The following is a 23,578-nucleotide window of genomic DNA, read 5'->3' on the forward strand; positions in this document are numbered from 1 at the left end:
AAGCTTGCTTGTGGTAGCACCCCAAGCTTGGTTTCCAGGGGAGGGGAGAGGGGAGGAGGAGAGGAGGATGATGGTGAGGAGACGAAGGTGGTGATACTAGTAAATGGAGACCACCTCTTGGATTTAAGGCAGGTGTGTGTGGTTGTGGGACCTGTCCGCAGCCACAGGTCACCCTCACCCAATGACCAAGGCAAACTTGAGCCTGTTTTCTCTTAAGATCTCTTTTCTATGCTGATTGAGTCAACCACCTTTATCTCATTGTTTGTTTGTTTGTTTGCCTGGTTGACTAGTCTAAAGATTTTTTTTGCAGAAAAATTAGTCTGAAGATAACTTGATTATTGGTAGCATGAAATCTAATACGTATCATGTAGGAGTACACTGTTCTGTTCTCCTCTCTTTTTCTGAGGCCACTATTCTCCACCTCTTCCCTCCTTTTGTATTTTCAAGAGGACAAATTAGTAAGCCTTTAATACTCTCATCGTTTATTAATAGATGTCTGAGGTTTGCCTAAACTTGGATGTATCTAGACACTAAATAGTGTATAAATACATCTAGATTTAAATAAATCCTAGATGCCTATTTATGGACATATGTAGTAATATACTCACCTTTTTACCCAATTATCTAACTACAAAGACAATCATGCAAAGATCATGATAACGGGATCTCCAAAAGCAGCAATAATAGACAAAGAGAAAAGGCAACGGTCCATGTCAAGATCACACTAATATAAAACGAATGCACAGCACGCCATCATTTTGGAGTGCCTTGGAATCAGAACAAGAGGGAAGATGCTAATGGAAGGGGGCAAGTTGTTTACACATATCACCATATGCCACTGTTCACAAGTCATCAATCTGCTTATCTGCAAGATACATCACACGACAGGGCTGCAACGCCAGCACCAGATGTGCTCATTTCCACTAGGGAGTTCATTGACCAACTATAAAATGTTTGAATTGTACTTGTACATACATAAAATTGATATAAACCATATGTTAAATCACCCCACAACTATTTTCTGAAACTATTATTAATGCACAACTAGTGCTAAATTCATAGAGTACGGTGGGATATCTGTGAAGATCTACACAGGCTTTTGACCCACTTTTTTGGGTTATCCTTTGGCCAGAAATGTTTCAACCTGAATAAACTTTTGGGGACCTGGTGTATTCCGGGTATTTATCCTGTCTCCTGTGGGAATTGAATTGTTTGCTGTGAAATTCCGCGAATCAACCCTGGCACTTGTATGCTATTGACCCTCACTCGGCCCTCTTCTGCTCACAGTGGTATTCTTCAGGATCTGCACAACAAAGAATAACTAACTCAGGACATGTTCTCTTTGTTCATCTTCAGAGTTAACTAGTGGCCATCAGTATGTTGCAGATGGAGGTTTTGAGTTTCCCTTAGATGGTATGGTTCGAGCTTTCTATGGCCTATACAATCCAATACTGGAGCTACAGAATCCGAACCGCACATATAACAGCGGGGTTTTTTTTTTGCGAAATATATAACAGCGGTTTTGACATTCATATAGCAGTGAATTACATGCATAACAAAATTATGAAACATTGTGAATTGTGATCATGGTCAACCTAAACAGACGGCTTCGAATTATCTGCGTATTCAGTGTATATTATATTGAGCCGCCCAATTGAAGAATTTTGGAACAATAAGGAGGGAAAAGTTGTACCTGACGGAGCATCTGGTTCTCATTCTGAAGAGTGGAGTGTCTCTCTTCCAGCTCCGAGTTCTTCTTCTCTAGGTCTTTCACCTTCACTTCTAGATCACCCAAATAAGCTTTCTTCCTCTCCCTTGCCTGCTGTGCTGATACCCGGTTCCTCAGCAACCTTCATAAGTCACATACACACATAAGTGGGAAAATATTTATGTATTTTAGATGACAGAAGAGAACGCTCTCCTGGCTTCAGAGACGTGAAACCCAAATTTATACCAACATTCACCCAAACGAAGCCCAAGGAAGAAACAAGTAGATACATAGGAACTGTTCTTTTACAAGTTATGTTATATAACAAAGAAAAAACTAAATTAGGGTTGACATAAAGGGACGTGAATTTTTGGCACATGGGTGCTATGCATCTCATAAACCCCCAAAATTCGTAGTAAATATCTAATATTAATAAAAACGAATCCTCCTGAAAACAAAAGATGATCTAGTATGTACTCGTATAAAATTGTCTAGGCTCGAAATGATTGCCATGGTATCCTCGGCAAAAAAGAGTAATTTATGACTACGTGGACATTAGGATTTTCAATTTTTTTTTTACCTAGCATACAATAATAGTAATCCCCTCACAATTTTTTCATACAAGTACAATACTTAATCATCTTTGGTTCCGAAAAGGATTATGATTTTTTAGTCTTGTTTTGAATTACTCTTTTTTATTTTGGATGTATGGGATGCTTGGCACCCATAGCATGAATATATTTTCCTGGAATAAAGCTGCTTTATATATATAGCAGAGAAGCTACAAAACAAGCTTGTTAATCACGCTAATTTTATAAATCATTTGAATGACATCGTGAGTGTACATCTATGTGAAAATCGCTTGGCCCCTGCATCGCTCCGCTCGAGGGGCGACACGGGAGGCGACTTAACCCCTACCTGCTCCACTTCGCCGCCACTTGAGACAGCTTTTGGGCAGGACAACGAGCTTGCTTGGAACCGTCTTCCTCGGTTCTCTACGTCAATGTTCATCCAAGTTGAAGGGAGCGCCTCCATCGGCCGACAGTATGGTGTCCTTCGAGCCAGCGTGAGGAGGCAGGGTGCCTTCTTCGTCGATGGACAGGGTGAGGTTAGTGCTCGGTTCCGAGGTGCTTTCTATGTCAAGTCACTCCTGCTGGCTCCCTCTCGAGTTCCTGTGGAGACGGTTTGCTGATTGCAGAAGAGGGCCATGATGTGTCAAGTTGTTCTTCAATGTTTTTATGTTGTCAGCTTGTAATTTCGTTGTGTTGTAAGTTGTTCTCAACAACCTTATACTATCTGTCATTCGTGGCTTTATTAATTTGAAGCTGAGTTAAGCCGTATGTTTAAAAGCATACGTCTATGTTATACACGGTATTTCTAAATAAAGATATATCACACATAATTCTTAGCCGAGATATTACATACAGTTACTTTCGTACACATTGAATTTACATTCAAAAACAAATTAGTATCATTTGTTTACCGAAGTCCCTAATGTTACAGTTGTTACTCATGCCAGTGAACTATTTTCAAAATATGCGCACTTTGCACTCTAAACTATAACTTTGCCTTAAGTTTGAAGCCCCAAATTCAAAACCAGTTAAATGTTCCCCCTTAGCTCTCAAACCCGTCCACTTTATCTCGTGATACCAGAATCGTGGATTTTGGTTGACATGCCATGTAAATATCCAATCTTTCTTCTAACTATGACGTCCACATGGACAAATACAATAATTTAAAATGGACATTTTTTGGCGTACCACTCCTCGGTCTTTTTGTATGATCCGATAGACTAATTGTCTACATTGCAATATGATGGTAATAGAATAAGATGGTAAGAGGAAAATTTCCATTTTCTTTGAGTTTTGTAGGCACTCAATCGTTTATCTATCTATTGCCCTAAACTGATATGTGTGTGCGTGCGCGCTTGTGTTGGGGACTAATGTGTTTAAATGAAGCTTCACATATCTTATAATTTACACACATATATATATTAAATAATAATAAGCATGTACTTAAAAAGTAAGGACGCGTAGAATTAAGTTAATTCTTGGCCACACACATCATTTAATTTCATATGCAATTCAGGTATAAATAGATTCTTTTTTGCTACGATTGCAACCGCATGTGCAATTATTAGGTGCACGATCACGATGTAAATACAACGGTTCTAGAGCTGACCGAGGCTCTAGCTTAATTCTCGGCCGACCGTGAACTAGCAAAATCGTAAAAATATTTGAGTCTGAGATTTTATTTTGTCTCTCTCTAACTTAGATCCACAAGCAAATCTTGTCTTATCCAAACTGAACAAAGGGGACCTATCCATGGTGGCATGACAATATGGACCATGATGAATTCGGTAGTGAGGACCAGCGTGCACTGCCAAAACACGCAGCATGGGCACGCAGCTATCTATCATCCAAACATATCACAGATGTGGTATTTGTCCAAGATTGTGCTGATTGAAATATCTCACGTCTACTCTTTTACTTTTAGCCAGCTATTGGAACTCGATCTGAAACCATTTCATTATAGTACTAACTATGACGGTGTTAAGTGCGAGTAGTACCTTTTGAGTCGCTTGTGCTCCTTGTCGGCCGGGGTGCGGCCCCGGCGGCGCGCGCTGCCTTGCGCCGTGGAGGACTGCGCGCGCTCGGAGCCGCCGGGGTCCCTTCTGCCGGACGTGGAAGGGCCGCCTGGCCCCAGGCCCAGCTCCGGCACCGTGCCTATCTCGTCGTCGCTCTCCATCCCTGCGGTTCACCAAAGATCATATCAGCTCAGCTCGCTAATCAAGCTCCCGTGAAGATGAAAAACAGTTATCCAGCACAAAAACATACGCTCGATCTTTCCTCAAAACGAAACTCGATCAGGCACCGTTGGAAAGAAATGCCGTGACGGAAAGAGAATCGAAGGAGAGTGTGGAGCTTTGCTTTGCTTACCTTCTTTGGCGTCCATGTGGTGGCCGGAGCTTGAGGACCTGTCGCTGCTGGAAGGCCGCGAGCTCTCCCCCTGCTCCTGCATTCTCGCTCGCTCGCAAGGAAGACGAGACAGGTCGCTCGTTCAGATATCTACCTAGTACCTGCTCTTCCCTCCCTATCTAGCTACTTGCTTCAATCTCTTCCTCGGTTCCTCCTCCTAACCAGCTACTTGCTTGTAGTATGGACCATGGGAACTTTTCTCTCTTAAGACGGCACAAAGCACAAGGTACCTTACGGATCAGCCCCTGAGAGGCCACAATCGTTTCATACAGATCCTCACTATATCATGTTCCAGTCCCTGGACGGTGTACTCGCAGAGGAGAAAGGAGGTGAAAAGCAATTCAGGATCGAAGGATGGGGGTTTCTGCAAGGCGCGGTTTCCAGCTATGGCATTGATTGTCCCGAAAGTTCCATGGGGCTGGGGTTTTAGCGGAGCGATCCCAGCCACCAGCCCCCTGGAGATCGCACGGCCGGCAGCCCGACGTCGTGGCCGCCGCGGAGACCACGCGCCCGGAGGCGCCATCCAAAGGCGCGGAGCCCCGCTACGTGGAGACGCCCAGGCCCTTCCGCTCCGCCCTGGTTACGCTGACGCGCGGGCCGTCCCACTCGCTGCCCCACCAGTCAGTGAGATCTCAGGATAGCGTCGGGGCCAGCGCTTTCGCCTGACGCCGCCGCGCGCGTGCGCGTCGGCTCAACGGCTCGGTGGCGCGTCGTCGGCCACGGGGAGAGATTGGGGGCGGAATATCTCTATCGTACGCACGTTGCGCTGCCCCCTTTTGATCAATATCGCCGTCCTGGAAGCCGATCGGGCAACGAACGACGGCACGGCAGCAAGATCGTGCAACCAGATACGGAGTATCTCCTAGCTAGCATTTGGTGCGCAGCGCATCTAGCAACTGATCGAGGAATGGTTTGTCGGCTAGCAGGTGAGATATTAACGGCAAAAGAACATGCCGTGTTCATCCATCGAGTCTGTACAGGGTATGCAGATCGTTGCGCTCTGTCTAGCTCGGAAGCTTCGATACCGCGCATGAACGGGAGTCGTTGATGAGATCCCATGAAGAACCCGGGTGTGTTTCAGCTGATCCGTTCATTTTCGTTGTTGTTTATCGTGCTCTGAGCCAACTCATAGATCACAAGACACAAGCGAACGTGTATCTTGCGATGACCCCTCTGCTTTCCTAACGGGGTATTATCTCTGGAGAGTCGGAGCATTGGATGCTTGTTGCCGTGTTTGCTCTGCTGATGATGATGAACATCGCATCGATGATGTATATTTTGAAAGTAGCTATGTTTAATCTGAACTGATGGCAAGTATCTATATTTTACGAGGCGGTATTTATGTAACCCCTCGGTTGATGAAAACTTATGTTGCAACACAAGTTGTTGTTCATGAACTCGTGGAGCAACACTATGATCCACTGCTAGAACTATTATTTGTATGCTAGCCTTGTTGATTATTTGAACTATGGTTGTTGTCGTGTCATTTTCTATTACGTCGAACATCTTGCGAGCATATATGGTGAATTGGGTAAGCTCCCAAGAAGGGTGGAGGTGATCGTATTCGGCAAACAGATGTAACCAAACAACCGTGGCAGTTGTTGAAAACCGATTTCTTGGCAAACAAATGACGAGAACTTCACTTTACAACTGATGCGAACTAGGAATTACTGCAACCAAACAAGTTGCACAACAAGGATTAGAGCTTGCATTACCTCAGACATCATCCACATGCCATGTTCCACGTATGCGAGAAAACCCTACTAACAACCAATCACGCCTTAAGAGTAACTCTAACATATTTCCATAGATGTCCATCGCCGCAAAGCCGGCTCGGCCAAACACAAGGATCGAGCAGATCCAATGCGCACGAGGCTCCATTGGCCAAGCCGGCTACATCACCACCCTCGTGCCCGAAGACGCCCGCCACCAACCTCAGGTCCGCCCGATGCCACCGTCTCGATATATTGTTGCTAGTAGCCGGAACACATATAGTTCCTTCATGGCGAGCAGCCGCTAGGCCGCTGCCCCAGCCCGGCCGCGATGCAGACGCTCGGAGGTGGGCATGGAGGACTCGAAATCCGAGCTCAACACAGGCACCACACCAATGTGGCCTCGCTGACCTTGCCGCGCCACCACACACTCATAGATGACCACCGCACCAATAGGCCCGCGCTGCAGCTCCCTCGCGCATCCATGTCGGAAGAAGCGCCGCCGCCGCACGAGGTCCCTCCGCCAACTCTTCCCTCCTTACCATTGCCTTCAGAGTGGAGGAGGCCACCGATGTAGGGTTCCGTAGGAACAAATAATTTTTTCCTACCGACAGAATAACATAGCCAAGATCTATTATATGCATATGCAAGGTAATGGAGGGATTGGGTGTTCATACCTTTGAAGAATTAAAATAGTTACGTTCATGATGAACTTTGTCGATGAAGGTGTACATCAACGCCGACCTCAAGGTCGAGTAGAAGTACAACCGATAAAGCGATATATCTCGAACGCCTCCGTAGTTTTACACTCGTACGGTGTAATGACGTGTCCCGGGCTCCAGTCCAGCAAAGCAGCGAGAGAAGAAGATCCAGACCGATTCCAGCAGCACGATGGCGTGCGTATGGTGGAGAATACTCACCCCGTGCACGTTCCAAACTTTGGGAACACACACATGAGGGAGAGGAGAGGGAGAGATAACTCAAGGGTATGAATGAAGTGGAACCAAGGGGGCTCCTTATATAGGGGTAGGGAGGGGTGGGGGCCACCTTGGCCGCGCCCCCCATGCGCAGTCGGACCGTCCCTAGGGTTAGGGTTTGGAGCGGTCGGCCCCTGGTGGGTGATACATGCATTTTACATCATCAATATTGTTACATATATGTTTAGTTTTTATTGATATTTGCCTCATACATCATTATATATGCATTTTTAGTTGATTTCCGGGACTTTCCTACAAAGTCCCCTTCATTGTATTTAATTTCGGGAGGAAAAAAACCTCCTTTTTGTATTTTATTGTTTCAGGTACCTTCTGGACACCTAAAAATTGAAGGAAAAAATACTTGATCAGTTTTTCACCCGAAGAAGCACCGTGGGCCAAAGAAGCACATGAGGGGTCGACGAGGTCCAAAAGAGACCAGGTGGCGCGCCCACCCTGCTAGGGTGCGCCACCATGGCTCGTTTGGCCCTTGGACATCGTCTCGGATCCCCTCGGACAAAATAATTAACTTGAACATCTTGGACAAGCATTGAATTTTGTAAGTATGGCTTTAAACAAAGGAAAGATCCATGCAAGCAATATTGAAAATTATAAGAAAAATAAAAATACCTTGAAGTTGTGTTGGAGATGTGGTCTTGCAGAACAAATAGTTAGGAAGAGGAGATGACAAAGAAGTATGAGATATTCTTGTGCTACTTGATAATTAACGGGTAAATTGATGCCATGGATATTTCAATACATATGCTCAAACAAGTTTGTGATCGAAAAGGTCGGCACTCGAGGATTTGGTTAGCCATGGAAAGTGAAAGACAAAGGTGGATGTAAATCATATGATATGATTAAAAGATCCATGAATAAGGTTTATACTGGTTACTAGGAGCCAAGACTATAAACTGATCCCATTGAAAATATGGCAAAGTGTTTGACAAAGTCAAACTTCATGCTTATCTTGTTGTTTAGCAAATTCTCTTCTTGTAACAAGTTGCTCTATGAGAGTTTATCTTCAGTACAAAGGCGAGGTAAAAGAAAAAGAAAGCTGGTAAAAAGCCAAGCATATAAAGATGATATATATTTGAAACATTGTTCAATTGTCCAACATGCAATGGTTAGTCTTGTTCAAAATGGTAAGGGGTAGTTGATAGAGTTTCTCTTATATGAAGTCCACGTTTATATGGTTATTAGTTCAGAGATCTTACAATATAATTGAATATGCATAAGTTGATGATGCAATGCTCGTATTTCTATTTATCAACCATAAGCTCATTGATGCATGATATGATCTATTCGTTTATTTGCTCGAGGACGAACAAAGGTTTAAGCTTGGGGGAGTTGACACGTGCATTTTACATCATCAATATTGTTACGTATATGTTTAGTTTTCATTGATATTTGTCATCATACATCATTATTTATGCATTTTAGTTAATTTCTAGAACTTTCCTACAAAGTCCCCTTCAATGGTATTTAATTTCTAGGAGGCGTGAAAACCTCCTTTTTACATATTTTATTGTTTTGGTGACCTTTTGGACACCTAAACATCGAAGGAAACATACCTAATCGGTTTTTCACCGAAGAAGCACCGTGGGCCAAAGAAGCACGCGAGGGGGCCACAAGGTCCAAAGAGACAGTGGCGCACCCGCCCGCTAGGGAGCGCCACCATGGCTCGTTTGGCCCTCGGGCATCATCTCGGGTCCTCCTTTTAACAGACGCCTCCGTTTCACCCAAAAACCTAAGCCATATTTTTTCCAAGATTTATTGAGGTGGCGGCAGAGGCTATAGTGCTCTCCTACTCCGGAAGAGGGAAGATCCTGCCGCACCGATGCCTCCAGTGAAGGTGAAATCGACGTCATCATCATCACCACTCTTCCTTGATGTAGGGGGAGGCATCTTCATCAACATATCCATCAGCACCATCATCACCACCATCACCATCTACGAGATCGACTTCATCCCCCTCATAGTTTGTGTTTGATTGAACCCCGAATATTGTTTTAAGGGCTAGTAGCATGTTTTTGATTGGAACTTTATCATTATTTGGTGGAGATATTATATTCGGATTGTGTTGTAATCATTATGCCTCTGGTTCATATCATGTTTGACACTTGTGAGTAGTTCCCCATGTTCCTGAGGGCATAGGATGATCTGGCTATGATTCTATATGATGTGCAATGAGTATTTGGTCAAGTTTTTATCTTTTATGTTGTTCTATGATGGTTTTATGCGAACGTCGACTGCATATTACTTCACCTATCTTGCGATGACCCCTCTGCTTTCCTAACGGGGTATTATCTCTGGAGAGTCGGAGCATTGGATGCTTGTTGCCGTGTTTGCTCTGCTGATGATGATGAACATCGCATCGATGATGTATATTTTGAAAGTAGCTATGTTTAATCTGAACTGATGGCAAGTATCTATATTTTACGAGGCGGTATTTATGTAACCCCTCGGTTGATGAAAACTTATGTTGCAACACAAGTTGTTGTTCATGAACTCGTGGAGCAACACTATGATCCACTTGCTAGAACTATTATTTGTATGCTAGCCTTGTTGATTATTTGAACTATGGTTGTTGTCGTGTCATTTTCTATTACGTCGAACATCTTGCGAGCATATATGGTGAATTGGGTAAGCTCCCAAGAAGGGTGGAGGTGATCGTATTCGGCAAACAGATGTAACCAAACAACCGTGGCAGTTGTTGAAAACCAATTTCTTGGCAAACAAATGACGAGAACTTTGCTTTACAACTGACGGGGACTAGGAATTGTTACAACCAAACAAGTTGCACAACAAGGATCTTGCATTACCTCAGACATCATCCACAGGCCATGTTCCACAGATGCGAGAAAACCCTAGTAGCAACCAATCACGCCTTAAGAGTAACTCTAACATATTTCCATAGATGTCCATCGCCGCAAAGCCAGCTCGGCCAAACACAAGGATCGAGCAGATCCAATGCGCACGAGGCTCCATTGGCCAAGCCGGCTACATCACCACCCTCGTGCCCGAAGACGCCCGCCACCAACCTCAGGTCCGCCCGATGCCACCGTCTCGATATATTGTTGCTAGTAGCCGGAACACATATAGTTCCTTCATGGCGAGCAGCCGCTAGCTGCTGCCCCAGCCGGCCGCGATGCAGACGCTCGGAGGTGGGCATGGAGGACTCGAAATCCGAGCTCAACACAGGCACCACACCAATGTGGCCTCGCTGACCTTGCCGCGCCACCACACACTCATAGATGACCACCGCACCAATAGGCCCGCGCTGCAGCTCCCTCGCGCATCCATGTCGGAAGAAGCGCCGCCGCCGCACGAGGTCCCTCCGCCAACTCTTCCCTCCTCACCATTGCCTTCAGAGTGGAGGAGGCCACCGCTGTAGGGTTCCGTAGGAACACATTTTTTTTTTCCGACCGACAGAATAACATAGCCAAGATCTATTATATGCATATGCAAGGTAATGGAGGGATTGAGTGTTCATACCTTTGAAGACTTAAAATAGTTACATTCACGATGAACTTTGTCGACGAAGGTGTACGTGAACGCCGACCTCAAGGTCGAGTAGAAGTACAACCGATAAAGCGATATATCTCGAACGCCTCCGCAGTTTTACACTCGTACGGTGTAATGACGTGTCCTGGGCTCTGGTCCAGCAAAGCAGCGGAAGAAGAAGATCCATACCGATTTCAGCAGCACGACGGCGTGCGTATGACGGAGAATACTCACCCCGTGCACGTTCCAAACTTTAGGAACACACACATGAGGGAGAGGAGAGGGAGAGAGAGAACTCAAGGGTATGAATGAAGTGGAACCAAGGGGGCTCCTTATATAGGGGTAGGGAGGGGTGGGGGCCACCTTGGCCGCGCCCCCCATGCGCAGTCGGACCGTCCCTAGGGTTAGGGTTTGGAGCGGTCGGCCCCTGGTGGGTGATACATGCATTTTACATCATCAATATTGTTACATATATGTTTAGTTTTTATTGATATTTGCCTCATACATCATTATATATGCATTTTTAGTTGATTTCCGGGACTTTCCTACAAAGTCCCCTTCATTTGTATTTAATTTCGGGAGGCAAAAAACCTCCTTTTTGTATTTTATTGTTTCAGGGACCTTCTGGACACCTAAAAGTCGAAGGAAAAATACCTGATCAGTTTTTCACCCGAATAAGCACCGTGGGCCAAAGAAGCACATGAGGGGTCGACGAGGTCCAAAAGAGACCAGGTGGCGCGCCCACCCTGCTAGGGTGCGCCACCATGGCTCGTTTGGCCCTTGGACATCGTCTCGGATCCCCTCGGACAAAATAATTAACTTGAACATCTTGGACAAGCATTGAATTTTGTAAGTATGGCTTTAAACAAAGGAAAGATCCATGCAAGCAATATTGAAAATTATAAGAAAAATAAAAATACCTTGAAGTTGTGTTGGAGATGTGGTCTTGCAGAACAAATAGTTAGGAAGAGGAGATGACAAAGAAGTATGAGATATTCTTGTGCTACTTGATAATTAACGGGTAAATTGATGCCATGGATATTTCAATACATATGCTCAAACAAGTTTGTGACTGAAAAGGTCGGCACCCGAGGATTTGGTTAGCCATGGAAAGTGAAAGACAAAGGTGGATGTAAATCATATGATATGATTAAAAGATCCATGAATAAGGTTTATACTGGTTACTAGGAGCCAAGACTATAAACTGATCCCATTGAAAATATGGCAAAGTGTTTGACAAAGTCAAACTTCATGCTTATCTTGTTGTTTAGCAAATTCTCTTCTTGTAACAAGTTGCTCTATGAGAGTTTATCTTCAGTACAAAGGCGAGGTAAAAGAAAAAGAAAGCTGGTAAAAAGCCAAGCATATAAAGATGATATATATTTGAAACATTGTTCAATTGTCCAACATGCAATGGTTAGTCTTGTTCAAAATGGTAAGGGGTAGTTGATAGAGTTTCTCTTATATGAAGTCCACGTTTATATGGTTATTAGTTCAGAGATCTTACAATATAATTGAATATGCATAAGTTGATGATGCAATGCTCGTATTTCTATTTATCAACCATAAGCTCATTGATGCATGATATGATCTATTCGTTTATTTGCTCGAGGACGAACAAAGGTTTAAGCTTGGGGGAGTTGACACGTGCATTTTACATCATCAATATTGTTACGTATATGTTTAGTTTTCATTGATATTTGTCATCATACATCATTATTTATGCATTTTAGTTAATTTCTAGAACTTTCCTACAAAGTCCCCTTCAATGGTATTTAATTTCTAGGAGGCAGAAAACCTCCTTTTTACATATTTTATTGTTTTGGTGACCTTTTGGACACCTAAACATCGAAGGAAACATACCTAATCAGTTTTTCACCGAAGAAGCACCGTGGGCCAAAGAAGCACGCGAGGGGGGCCACAAGGTCCAAAAGAGACAGGTGGCGCACCCGCCCTGCTAGGGAGCGCCACCATGGCTCGTTTGGCCCTCGGGCATCATCTCGGGTCCTCCTTTTAACAGACGCCTCCGTTTCACCCAAAAACCTAAGCCATATTTTTTCCAAGATTTATTGAGGTGGCGGCAGAGGCTATAGTGCTCTCCTACTCCGGAAGAGGGAAGATCCTGCCGCACCGATGCCTCCAGTGAAGGTGAAATCGACGTCATCATCATCACCACTCTTCCTTGACGTAGGGGAGGAATCTCCATCAACATCTCCATCAGCACCATCATCACCACCATCACCATCTACGAGATCGACTTCATCCCCCTCATAGTTTGTGTTTGATTGAACCCCGAATATTGTTTTAAGGGCTAGTAGCATGTTTTTGATTGGAACTTTATCATTATTTGGTGGAGATATTATATTCAGATTGTGTTGTAATCATTATGCCTCTGGTTCATATCATGTTTGACACTTGTGAGTAGTTCCCCATGTTCCTGAGGGCATAGGATGATCTGGCTATGATTCTATATGATGTGCAATGAGTATTTGGTCAAGTTTTTATCTTTTATGTTGTTCTATGATGGTTTTATGCGAACGTCGACTGCATATTACTTCACCTATCTGGGCTCATAGGGCTACACTTTAATGTAATTAATGAGTGTTGGAAGGGACGAAATGACAAAAACCTGTTTTCCAATACTTTGAGTTGCATTTGAGTGGTTTATGTCAGGGACCAATGATCTTATTGCTATGGGGGGACATTTATGTCTTAATGATTCCTATACTTGGAGATGAAAATGGCTCTAGGACCCACCATAAGGGGTGTATTTGCTCATATCTATGGCTGCACCTAAGTTAGGCTCTGCCCCTAAGGGAATGAAACTTAACAAAATATTTACCATGTTGTGTAGAACTCTAATGCTAGTAAATCCATGCCGCCCTCGGAAACACTTGTCTCATATAAGCACACACACACTTGATATTGTCCTCTTGCTGCATAGAGGATTGGGATTTCTCTCTTTGAGAGAATTTACATATTGCTATTTTTTTTTGTATTTTATTTTATTGCAAACTATACACTCAAAACACCAAAACTAATGCATTATTATTATTGTTCACTTGTCAAATCCGCTAAACAATACCTTCAACTCCACGTGGGTTCGACAACCTTTCTTATTGAAAAGTAATACAATTGATCTCCTGCACTTGGGAGCCATCATTGGGCCGCCGGCCCACCCTTCCCTTGGGGGCTTGGCCGACCCCTTCCTGGGCTGCCCTATGGTGGCCCAATTAGGGGGATTCCTTTTTTTCTCATTTTTAATATTTAATTCATTTAGTTAAATACTAGAACATTTGTATTGAGTTTCCGAACAATTCTCGAACTCCGTAACTTACTCCGACACCTCTCCAAAACCAAATCTGGTGTTCTCTCTCTTTGTTGCTCCAATGATCCCTGATAATCCCTAAGCGTCATGTACCCTTAAGCGTGCCACCCTATGGGTTCGCGATTGCGAAAACATGATGAAGACACAATTCTACGATTAATGATCAATATCAGGTTCTAGAAAACTATGATGACCCCTTTGCCTTCCACAAATTTAACTTGTTGCTTGAACCTCAATGTCAAGTCCTATTCCCTTTGTCACACGATACCTAATTTTTCCGAGACTTGATCTTTGGTATCTACCATACCTAGTTCTATCTCATTGCTGACAAAAACACATTTAACTCGTTCTCATAATATCACATTCTCGTGGCCTAGTCACATGCTTGCAAGCTTTGCTAATGTAATATTACCGAGTGGGCCTAATGACCAACAAGTATAGGGGATCGCAACAGTCTTCGAGGGAAGTAAAACCCATTTATTGATTCGACACAAGGGGGGATGAAGAATACTTATAAGTCTTAACAATGGAGTTGTCAATTCAGCTGCACCTGAAAAAGAACTATTAATAGGGGTGATGTGAAAGAAGCAGTAATATGAGAGCAATGGCAATAGTAACACAACAGCACTAGCAGTAACACAGAGGCGATGGCACCAAAAAATATTCCAGTATGTAGTTGACTATAGAGCAATGATGATGACAGAAGGACCGGGGTTCGCAGCTATCTATACTAGTGATAACTCTCCAAATAACATGTGTTGGGTGAACAAATTACAGTTGAGCAATTGATAATTTTGGGGGCATGACAATGCATGCTATGATAAGATAAAGATTACTGTAGTATTTAATTGGGTATTACAACATAATACATAGACCGTAATCCAACTACGTCCATGACTAATAATCCATCTTCCGGTTATCAACCGAACCCCTTCCAGTATTAAGTTGCAAGCAACAGATTATCGCATTAAGCAATGTGTGTAAAGTAAACAATTGAATTATTCTTGGATAAAGCATTGTTGTTTTCTCCCTAGAAGCGACATCACATCTACAATCTTAGAAGTTATTGTCACTCTTTCAGATTACTAGAGGCATGAACCCATTGTCGAGCATAAATACTCCCTCTTGGAGATACATGCAACTACTTGATCAGGGTAACTACAAGTACCGGAGAGCATGCAAGATCTTAAATAACAATAGTATGATAATATGATGAACAATCTGATCACAATTCCACAATTTATCGGATCCCAACAAACACAACAGCAATTACATCATATGGATCTCAATCATGTAAGGCAGCTCATGAGATCGTTGTACTGAAGTACATGAGAGAGAGAGAGAGTACCAACTAGCTACATCCAAGAACCCGTAGTCCACGGGGGAACTACTCACGAACCATCATGGAGTCGAAGTGGAGGTGGTGGAGTCAATGGAGATGGCTCCGGGGGTCAATCCCCATTCTGGTAGGGTGCCGGAACATGAACTTCTGACCCCTGAAACTTGTCTGGATGATGGCGGCGGCGACGGAACTTTTCGTGGACGGAGGCTCGATTCTTTAGGGTTTTTGCGTCGAAGGCAATATATAGGCGGAAGGGCAAGGCTGATGGGCACCAGGAGGCCCCACACCACCCCATGGCGCAGCCAGGGTGCCCGCGCAAAGGGCAGGTGAGACTTCCCTGTTGCCCTCCTCCATCTCTGCTCTGGACTATGTCTTTGTGTCGGAAAGATAGTAGGTTTGGCTTTTGTTTCGTCCAATTCCGAGAATATTTCCTGTACAACTTTTCTGAAATACAAAAACAGCAAAAAACAGGAACTAGCACTATGGCATCTTGTCAATAGGTTAGTTCCGAAAAATGCATAAAAGTGCCACGAAGTGTAGACAAAGCATATAGAAATTGGTGTAAAACAAGCATGGAGCATAAAAAATTATATATACGTTTGCAACGTATCAGGGCCCTTTGGTATCTATCTGTCACACAGATGGACAAACCCCGCTCTTGACACATATGCCTCAACCCATCCCATTGGAAATATATGTACAATACCTTTATGACCGCCCTATCAAGGTGTGGCAATTGATATCGACAAAGCATCCTCCGGTGATAGTGATTAAACATGGTCTCACGGTTTAAGGATTAGGTTACAACATTTCATGTAGTATCATATGTTGAACTTTATGGCTTGATCACATTACAGTACATATTTATGGGTGTGAGTCCGTCACATCATTCATCCAATGACATGACTCCATTATTAATGACTTCCATGATCATGAAACCTTGATCATCTAATCAATGGACTATTTTACTAGGGATAATGTTTTGTTTACATACCACATATGTATTAATGTTTCCGCTTAATACGGTTATAGCATGATATAAAATTGTTATCAACATTAAATATATGATAAACAACTCTAATTATTTGCCTCTAGGGCACATATCCAACAGTCTCTCACTTGCACTAGATTACAAATAAACTAGTTTACATTTGGCAAAAATATAACACCCATTGACTCTTGGTGTTGATCATGCTTGGCTTGTAGAAGAGGCTTCGTCTGCAACATTGAGATTCATATGTATCTTGCAAATGTTTACTTCCTTATCATGGACATACTGCCTTATCACATGATCATTTCGGGGAATGTGTTTAGCCACAGAGTGAGACCTTGGATCCTTTGTATTCGCAATGTATCACAGAAGAGAACCACATGGCCATGCATACTCGGGAACACTCCTAGTTCAATGATGAACTTCCTCAGCCAAGCAGCTTCATTTACCGCATCCGAAGCAGCTATGTACTCCGATTCCATCGTAGATTTAGAAGTCGTGACTTGTTTCTTGCTCTTCCAGCTCACCGCGCCTCCGGTTACCATAAAACATATCCTGATTGAGACTTCAAGTCATCTGGATCATTATCAAAGCTTGCATCACTGTAACCCTTCACATCAAGCCTTTCTTCACATCCTTCGTAGACACGACACATATCCTTAGTTCTCTTGAGATACTTCAGGATGTGCTTGAAAACTTTCCAGTGCTCCATTCCACGATTACTCTGGAAATGATTAGTCAAACTAACCACAAGGGCTAGATCGGGTCGAGTACATAGCATGGCATATATGGCAGAGCCTATGGCTGAAGCATAGGGGACTTCTGACATCTTCTCTCTATCTGCATCTGTTGCTGGCCCCGAGTCACACTCAGCTTTGTACCTATTATCACAGGCCAGAACCCCTTCTTGGCTTGATCCATTTTTAACCTCTTTAAATCTATTCTACGTGCGTAATGCTAATAGACGTTTAGATCTATCTCTATAGATCTCAATGCTTAGTATATATGCAGCTTCACCAAGGCCCTTCATGGAAAACTTGCTATTCAAATATTACTTCACACTATTCAGAAGATTCACATCATTCCCAATCAGCAATATGTCATCCATATATAGCATTAGGAACGCGACAGAGCTCCCACTCATTTTCTTATAAACACATAATTCTTCTAAATTTTGGAGAAATCCAAACTCTTTGATCACCTCATCAAAGCGAAGATTCTAAGAGCATCTCCAGCCGTCTCCCCGAGAAGGCCCACAGGACACCTTTTTCATCCGGATGGACGAAAACGGCCCAGTCGCGGCCCCGGATCCTCGTTTTCGCTTGGATTTGAGCGTTCATCCATCCGGCGAGCCCAGGTCATCTCCGCCCCCCGGGGAGCGCTCGGAGAGTCCGGAGGAAACGAAAGCGTGGAAAACATCGAGAAAACTTCCCGCGCAGCTGGTGGCCCCGACTTGTCGCGCGACAAAGGCCAATCCTCTTCCGCACGCTGCAAAAGGCTTCCGCCGGTCAGTCTTCGCCGGATGCGTAGCTTCCACGCGACGAGTTAATATCGTCGCCTCGGATTCACGCGCGGCTCCCTCTATCGCGGAACCTACCGCGTCTGGCCGCATTCAGCACCGTCGTCTCCCTCCTCTCCTCAGCCCTGTCTTCTCTCCCCAATCCTCCTCCAGCGAGCAATGGCGGGCAACGGCGAACAACGGCTTCGGACGGCGTTCCCTACACCAGTGGGAGGCGGGACTTCTGCACATGGCGGGCTACCCGACGCCGTCGGACTTCCGCGTGCCCGGAGGATGGCGCCTGAGTGCGGGGGGCGTTCCGATCCCGCCGCTTCCGGTGGGAAGCGACGAGCTCGACGCCGCTATCGACGATGTGCGGGTCACCCTGAGCGAGGAGCAGCACGCGGAGGAGAGGTACCTCCCCGACAACTACGACACCTGGAACGAGTTCTTCCGTCTCCGGGGCGAACGGGAACTCGCAGCGTACGACGGACCTTCCCCTCCTCCAGCGCGTAACAACGCCGCCGGCCGCCGCCGTTAGTGGGGCGCGCTGGGCCGCACCTCGCCAGTGTGCTCACGCACATCGAGGGCGGCAACTCCCCCGTCCTGGGGATGCCGCCGTTGGCGCCGCCGCCGTTTTGGCACGTAGAACGCCATTTTAAAATTTTAGTTTATGTTTCCCTGTGGCCGAATTCAAATATATTACGAATTCGGCATATATATGTACGAACTCGCCTATATATGTTAAATATCTTTAAATTTCGCCTATGCTTGAACGAATTTCGTTTTGTTTTGTTTGAATTCGCCGGCATTTGTCCAAAATTTTCATCCATCGTGGGCTCGCCGCTGGGAAAATGGGCCTTCCAGGCCAAACTTTACATCCATCCGGCGCTAAATAGCGCCGGATTTCGGCACGGGGAGCCCCAACGGCTGGAGATGCTATAACTCCGAGATGCTTCCTTCAATACATATATTGAACGTTGAAGCTTGCATACTTTGTTAGCATCCTTAGGATCGACAAAAACTTCAGGTTGTACCATGTACAACTCTTCCTCAATGTTTCTGTTAAGGAACATCGTTTTGACATCCATCTGCCATATTTCGTAATCAAAATATGCAGCAACTGCTAGAATAGTCCTTATAGATTTTAGTATCGCGCTACGGGAAAGAAAGTCTCATCATAGTCAACTCCTTAAATTTATCGAAAACCTGCGACAAGTCGAGCTTTGTAGACAATAATGTTACTGTCACCATTAATCTTTTTCTCGAAAATCCATTTATTCTCAACGATCTTGTGGCCATCAGGAATATCCACCAAGTCAAGCTTTGTAGACAATAATGTTACTGTCACCATTAATATTTTTCTTGAAAATCCATTTATTCTCAACGATCTTGTGGCCATCAGGAATATCCACCAAAGTCTATACATTGTTGTTGCACATGGATCCAATCTCGGATTTCATGGCTTCCAACCATTTCTCGGATTCAGGGCTTTCCATTGCTTCCTTGTAGTTCATAGGTTCGGCATGTTCAACCAACATGGTTGTCTTATTGAGATCTCTATACCAATTCGGGAAATTGCATACACTCCCAGACCTGCAAGGTTGCATACGTACGACAAGTTTGTTATACCACCAAGGATTAGATGTGGGACCATTCCTCAACATGACCCACCCTAGCAGCAATACAAAGGGGCTTATTATGAGTCTAGCAGCATGGGATTGAGTCTCCTTGTCTCACACCATGCTTATTATGAAAAAAGGGCCCCATCTTGCCATCGATGCTTATTGCATTTTAGCCACCATTATTCAACAGCATGATACGGTGGATGAATCCAGATTCAAAACCTTTCTTCCCGACCACTTCACAAAGAAAGGCTCTATTGACGCGACTGTAAGCCTTTTCGAAGTCAAGCTTTAGAATAATTGTGGATAGATTATTTGATTTTGATCTCATGGAGAGCTAAAGCTCTGACGTGGATGTACTTTCCCTTGATGAAAGTTGTTTGTGCTGAAAAAAATGATCTGGTGCGATAGCGGGGTCAATCTAATGGCAAAGGCTTTGGAAATCAGCTCAAATATCACATTCATTAGTGCAATTGGACGTAATTTTTTAATATAGTCAGCTCTGAGGGATTTATGAATGAGAGAAATGATTCCAAAGTTGAGTCGAGAAACGTATTATTTCTGCAAAACCGTTCAGAATATTCAACACGAAGTGCTTGAGAATGGGTTTAAAGTGTTGAAGAAGGCCCCCAACAACCTATCTGCTCGTGGTGCCATATCTACTTTGGTATCTTGAAGAACTTCTCCATTGTAAAGGATAGGACGAGAGCTTGGTTTTCTGCCTCCCGGTCTTTATGGGAGGTAGGCTAAATTGTTGGTGAGAGCCTGAGCAGAGATCCTATCAGGTCTATGTTCATAAATTTCAGTTTTATCAAACAACGTGTCAGATTCATACTTGAGTTTAGTAATTTTTGCTTCCCATTCGCTATGGCATGGAAGTACGCACATCACATCTTCTTTGAAGTTTCAGATCAGGCGACCATGATAGTGTCATTACTTCTCTTCCTGTGAATGGATGTGATAAAGTTGATCTTTTAGGGAGTAGCTAAGAGCCATACCATCTTAGTCGATAACAACTGTATATGTGATCCGTCCAGCTCTTGGATTTTACCAAGAAGGCTTTTTTTGTGCAACCTTGTTTCTCTGCTAATGTTAACACTCCAACCCTTAATGTGTAAATTATCGATGAGTTTTTTTTTGTTCTCATGCTTTCTGAAGCTTAAGCTTGTCAAAAGAATGTATGGTTGTATCTATGAGTATGTTAGCTAAGATACTGTTTTAGGACCACTTTTTTTTTGCCTGGATAATTCTGTTGCTTGAAGTCTAGAATGATAATTGCTGGAAGGGGGAAAAGGTAAAAAAAATGCTGCAACAACCCGACAAAAAAAAATCACAAACACGACACTCAAATCTTTTATTCTTCTTTATTTATATAATAAGGTGGTAGGTAAGGAACTGGAACACGACCGAGAAAACGTTATCAAATGAAACAAATACATATCCATCAGTCACTCGTCATCTTCTGGACCTTTTAACGCTCTCTCGTCACGAGAAATAATAGGAGGGTACGTGGTCGTGCAAGATAGGAAATGCAGGTTTTAGAAGCACAATCCTACTCAAAACTTTCCGTATCAAAATCTCAAGTAATTACGCTGCTCCTCGTGCACGCCGTGCCTTGCGGATGCGGACAACATCTCCGGAGCAGAGCAGGTGAAGCACAATCAGTCAAACCGTTGCTACCGCAAGCCATGACCTCAATGCGACACTGAGCATTACGCCATATACTTATCCTACAACGCTAGAGCCAAACCAGGCCTCACTATATGTATTTTGAACTTCAGTGACGATGCATATGCTTCCACCAGCAAGGTTGAAGGCAAGAAAGACTCCAGCCATCCTTCCATGGCGCCGCAGCACTTCCTGGTCGTGGCGTTCCCGGGCCAGGGCCACATCAACCCGGCGCGCGCCCTGGCGGAGCGCCTTGCGCGTGCCACGCCGGAGGCTCGTGTCACGCTGTCCGCGGCCGTGTCCGCACACAGGCTCATGTTCCCCTCGCTCGCGTCCCCGGACCAGGAGGTCCATGACGGTGCCGTCTCCTACGTCCCCTACTCCGACGGATATGACCGCGGCTTCCGCCTCTTCGCCGGCGACGGGGACGACGCGAGGAGGTACTGTGAGGCGTTCAGCGGCGTCGGAAGCGAGACCCTGTCGGCGGTGATGGACCGTCTCGCGGCGCGTGGCCGGCCCGTGACGTGTGTCGTGTTCGCCATGCTCATGTGGTGGGCCGCCGAGGTCGCTCGGGACCGCGGCGTGCCACGCGTGCTCTACTGGACCCAGCCCGCCACCATGCTAGCCGTGTACTACCACTACTTCCACGGGTACGAGAGGATCGTCACGGAGCACGCCGCCGAGCCGGGGTTCACGGTGGCCATGCCGGGCCTCCCGCCAATGGCTATACGCGACCTCCCGAGCTTCTTCACAAACTTCACGGACGAAAGGATGGTCGCGGCGTTCGGCGACGTCCGCAAGACGTTCGAGCAGCTGGACCTGGACGTCAACAACAGCACTGGAGGAAGGAAACCTATGGTGCTAGTGAACACCATCGAGGAGCTGGAGCTTGGCGCACTCGTGTCCGTGCCTGAACTGGACTTGTTCCCCATCGGACCAGCCGTCATCTCGCTCTTTGCCGACGGCACTACTAGGAGTAGTCCAGACGCCGTCGTAGGAGATCTCTTCGTACACGACGGAAAGGCCTACATGGAGTGGCTGGACACGAAGCCGGCTCGGTCAGTGGTGTATGTGTCGTTTGGGAGCATGTCGTCGGCGAGCAAGCGGCAGAAGGAGGAGATGAAGCGTGGCCTCACAGCGAGCGGCCGGCCGTACCTCTGGGTGGTGCGCAAGGATAACAGAGACAATGATGAGGACAGGGACAACGAACGGGGCATGGTGGTGGAGTGGTGCGATCAGGTGCGGGTACTATCCCACCCGGCAATCGGGTGCTTTGTAACCCACTGTGGGTGGAACTCGACGTTGGAGACCGTGGCGTGTGGCACGCCGGTGGTGGTAGTGCCGCAGTGGTCCGATCAGGACACCAACGCGCGCCTCGTCGTCCACTGGGGCATCGGCGTGCGCGCCACAATCGATGCTGATAGGTTTTTGGACGCCGAGGAGCTCACGAGGTGCGTGGAATTGGTCATGGGTGACACCAAGGACGGTGCTGCTATACGGAGGACCTCGACGGCGTGGAAGGCGAAGGTGCAGGTGGCTATCGCGGACGGCGGCTCATCGGAGCATAATTTTAAGACCTTTCAGGAGCAATTTGCAAATCATGTTTAGAAGCCTCTCAATAGTCGGAAAATGCATTACCGACGTTTCCATCTTACATGTGTCCTGGGAGCAATGCATGCAACGTATACAATCGATGGATAACTAGCGGTATTCAAATTAATTAATTCAACTTTATTCACATAGGAATATATCTAGACACATTAATCGATTAGATACATCTACATAATCTATATCTAGATAAAGATAAAGTAGAGTCAACTAATATGAATCGGAGGGAATATCTTGGGCCTACTCTGTTGATTTCTGTTGTGTCTCCACCATCTTCCTTCTGCAGCACAGGAATAGTGTTATAAACGCGATAAGCAAATAACGAAGAGCGCAGTGGAGACACAAAAATTTAACGTGGAAAACCCCTCCAACACAGAATGAACAAAACCACGGACGCCAACCATCAAATCTTCACTATATCGGGCGCCCTAACCGAACGTGACTTAACAGGTAGGGAATGGGTACTACCCATGGGTACAAAAGTGTGCCCATACGGGTACGGAACCCATGTGCAAAATTTCCATCCTTAGGCTATTCTTGTTTTGGCGTACAACGTAGCGGGAGGCCTCTCGAAAAGCTATTTAAAACTTGGTTTCGGATAGATGCCATCCGCAAGGTACTAGCACATGTTGTAGGTAT

The 23,578-nt window shown here is 45.1% G+C and overlaps 2 protein-coding genes across 2 annotated transcripts; one reads left to right on the top strand and one right to left on the bottom strand.

Moving 5' to 3' along the window:
- Window positions 1-887: 887 nt before the first annotated feature.
- LOC124691964 (transcription factor HY5-like) lies at window positions 888-5,063 on the bottom strand. Its single transcript, XM_047225261.1, has 4 exons — window positions 4,648-5,063; window positions 4,278-4,458; window positions 1,694-1,850; window positions 888-1,303 (listed from the first exon to the last, which is right to left on the bottom strand). The coding sequence occupies exons 1-4, from the start codon at window positions 4,727-4,729 to the stop codon at window positions 1,253-1,255; spliced, it is 471 nt and encodes a 156-aa protein (XP_047081217.1). The 5' UTR covers window positions 4,730-5,063; the 3' UTR covers window positions 888-1,252.
- A 16,442-nt stretch (window positions 5,064-21,505) lies between these two features.
- On the top strand, window positions 21,506-23,031 carry LOC124686731 (cyanidin 3-O-rutinoside 5-O-glucosyltransferase-like). Its single transcript, XM_047220631.1, has one exon. The coding sequence runs from the start codon at window positions 21,506-21,508 to the stop codon at window positions 22,937-22,939; it is 1,434 nt and encodes a 477-aa protein (XP_047076587.1). The 3' UTR covers window positions 22,940-23,031.
- Window positions 23,032-23,578: the final 547 nt, after the last annotated feature.

This window comes from Lolium rigidum, chromosome 2 (genome assembly GCF_022539505.1).
Source record: "Lolium rigidum isolate FL_2022 chromosome 2, APGP_CSIRO_Lrig_0.1, whole genome shotgun sequence".
Classification (NCBI taxonomy): domain Eukaryota; kingdom Viridiplantae; phylum Streptophyta; class Magnoliopsida; order Poales; family Poaceae; genus Lolium; species Lolium rigidum.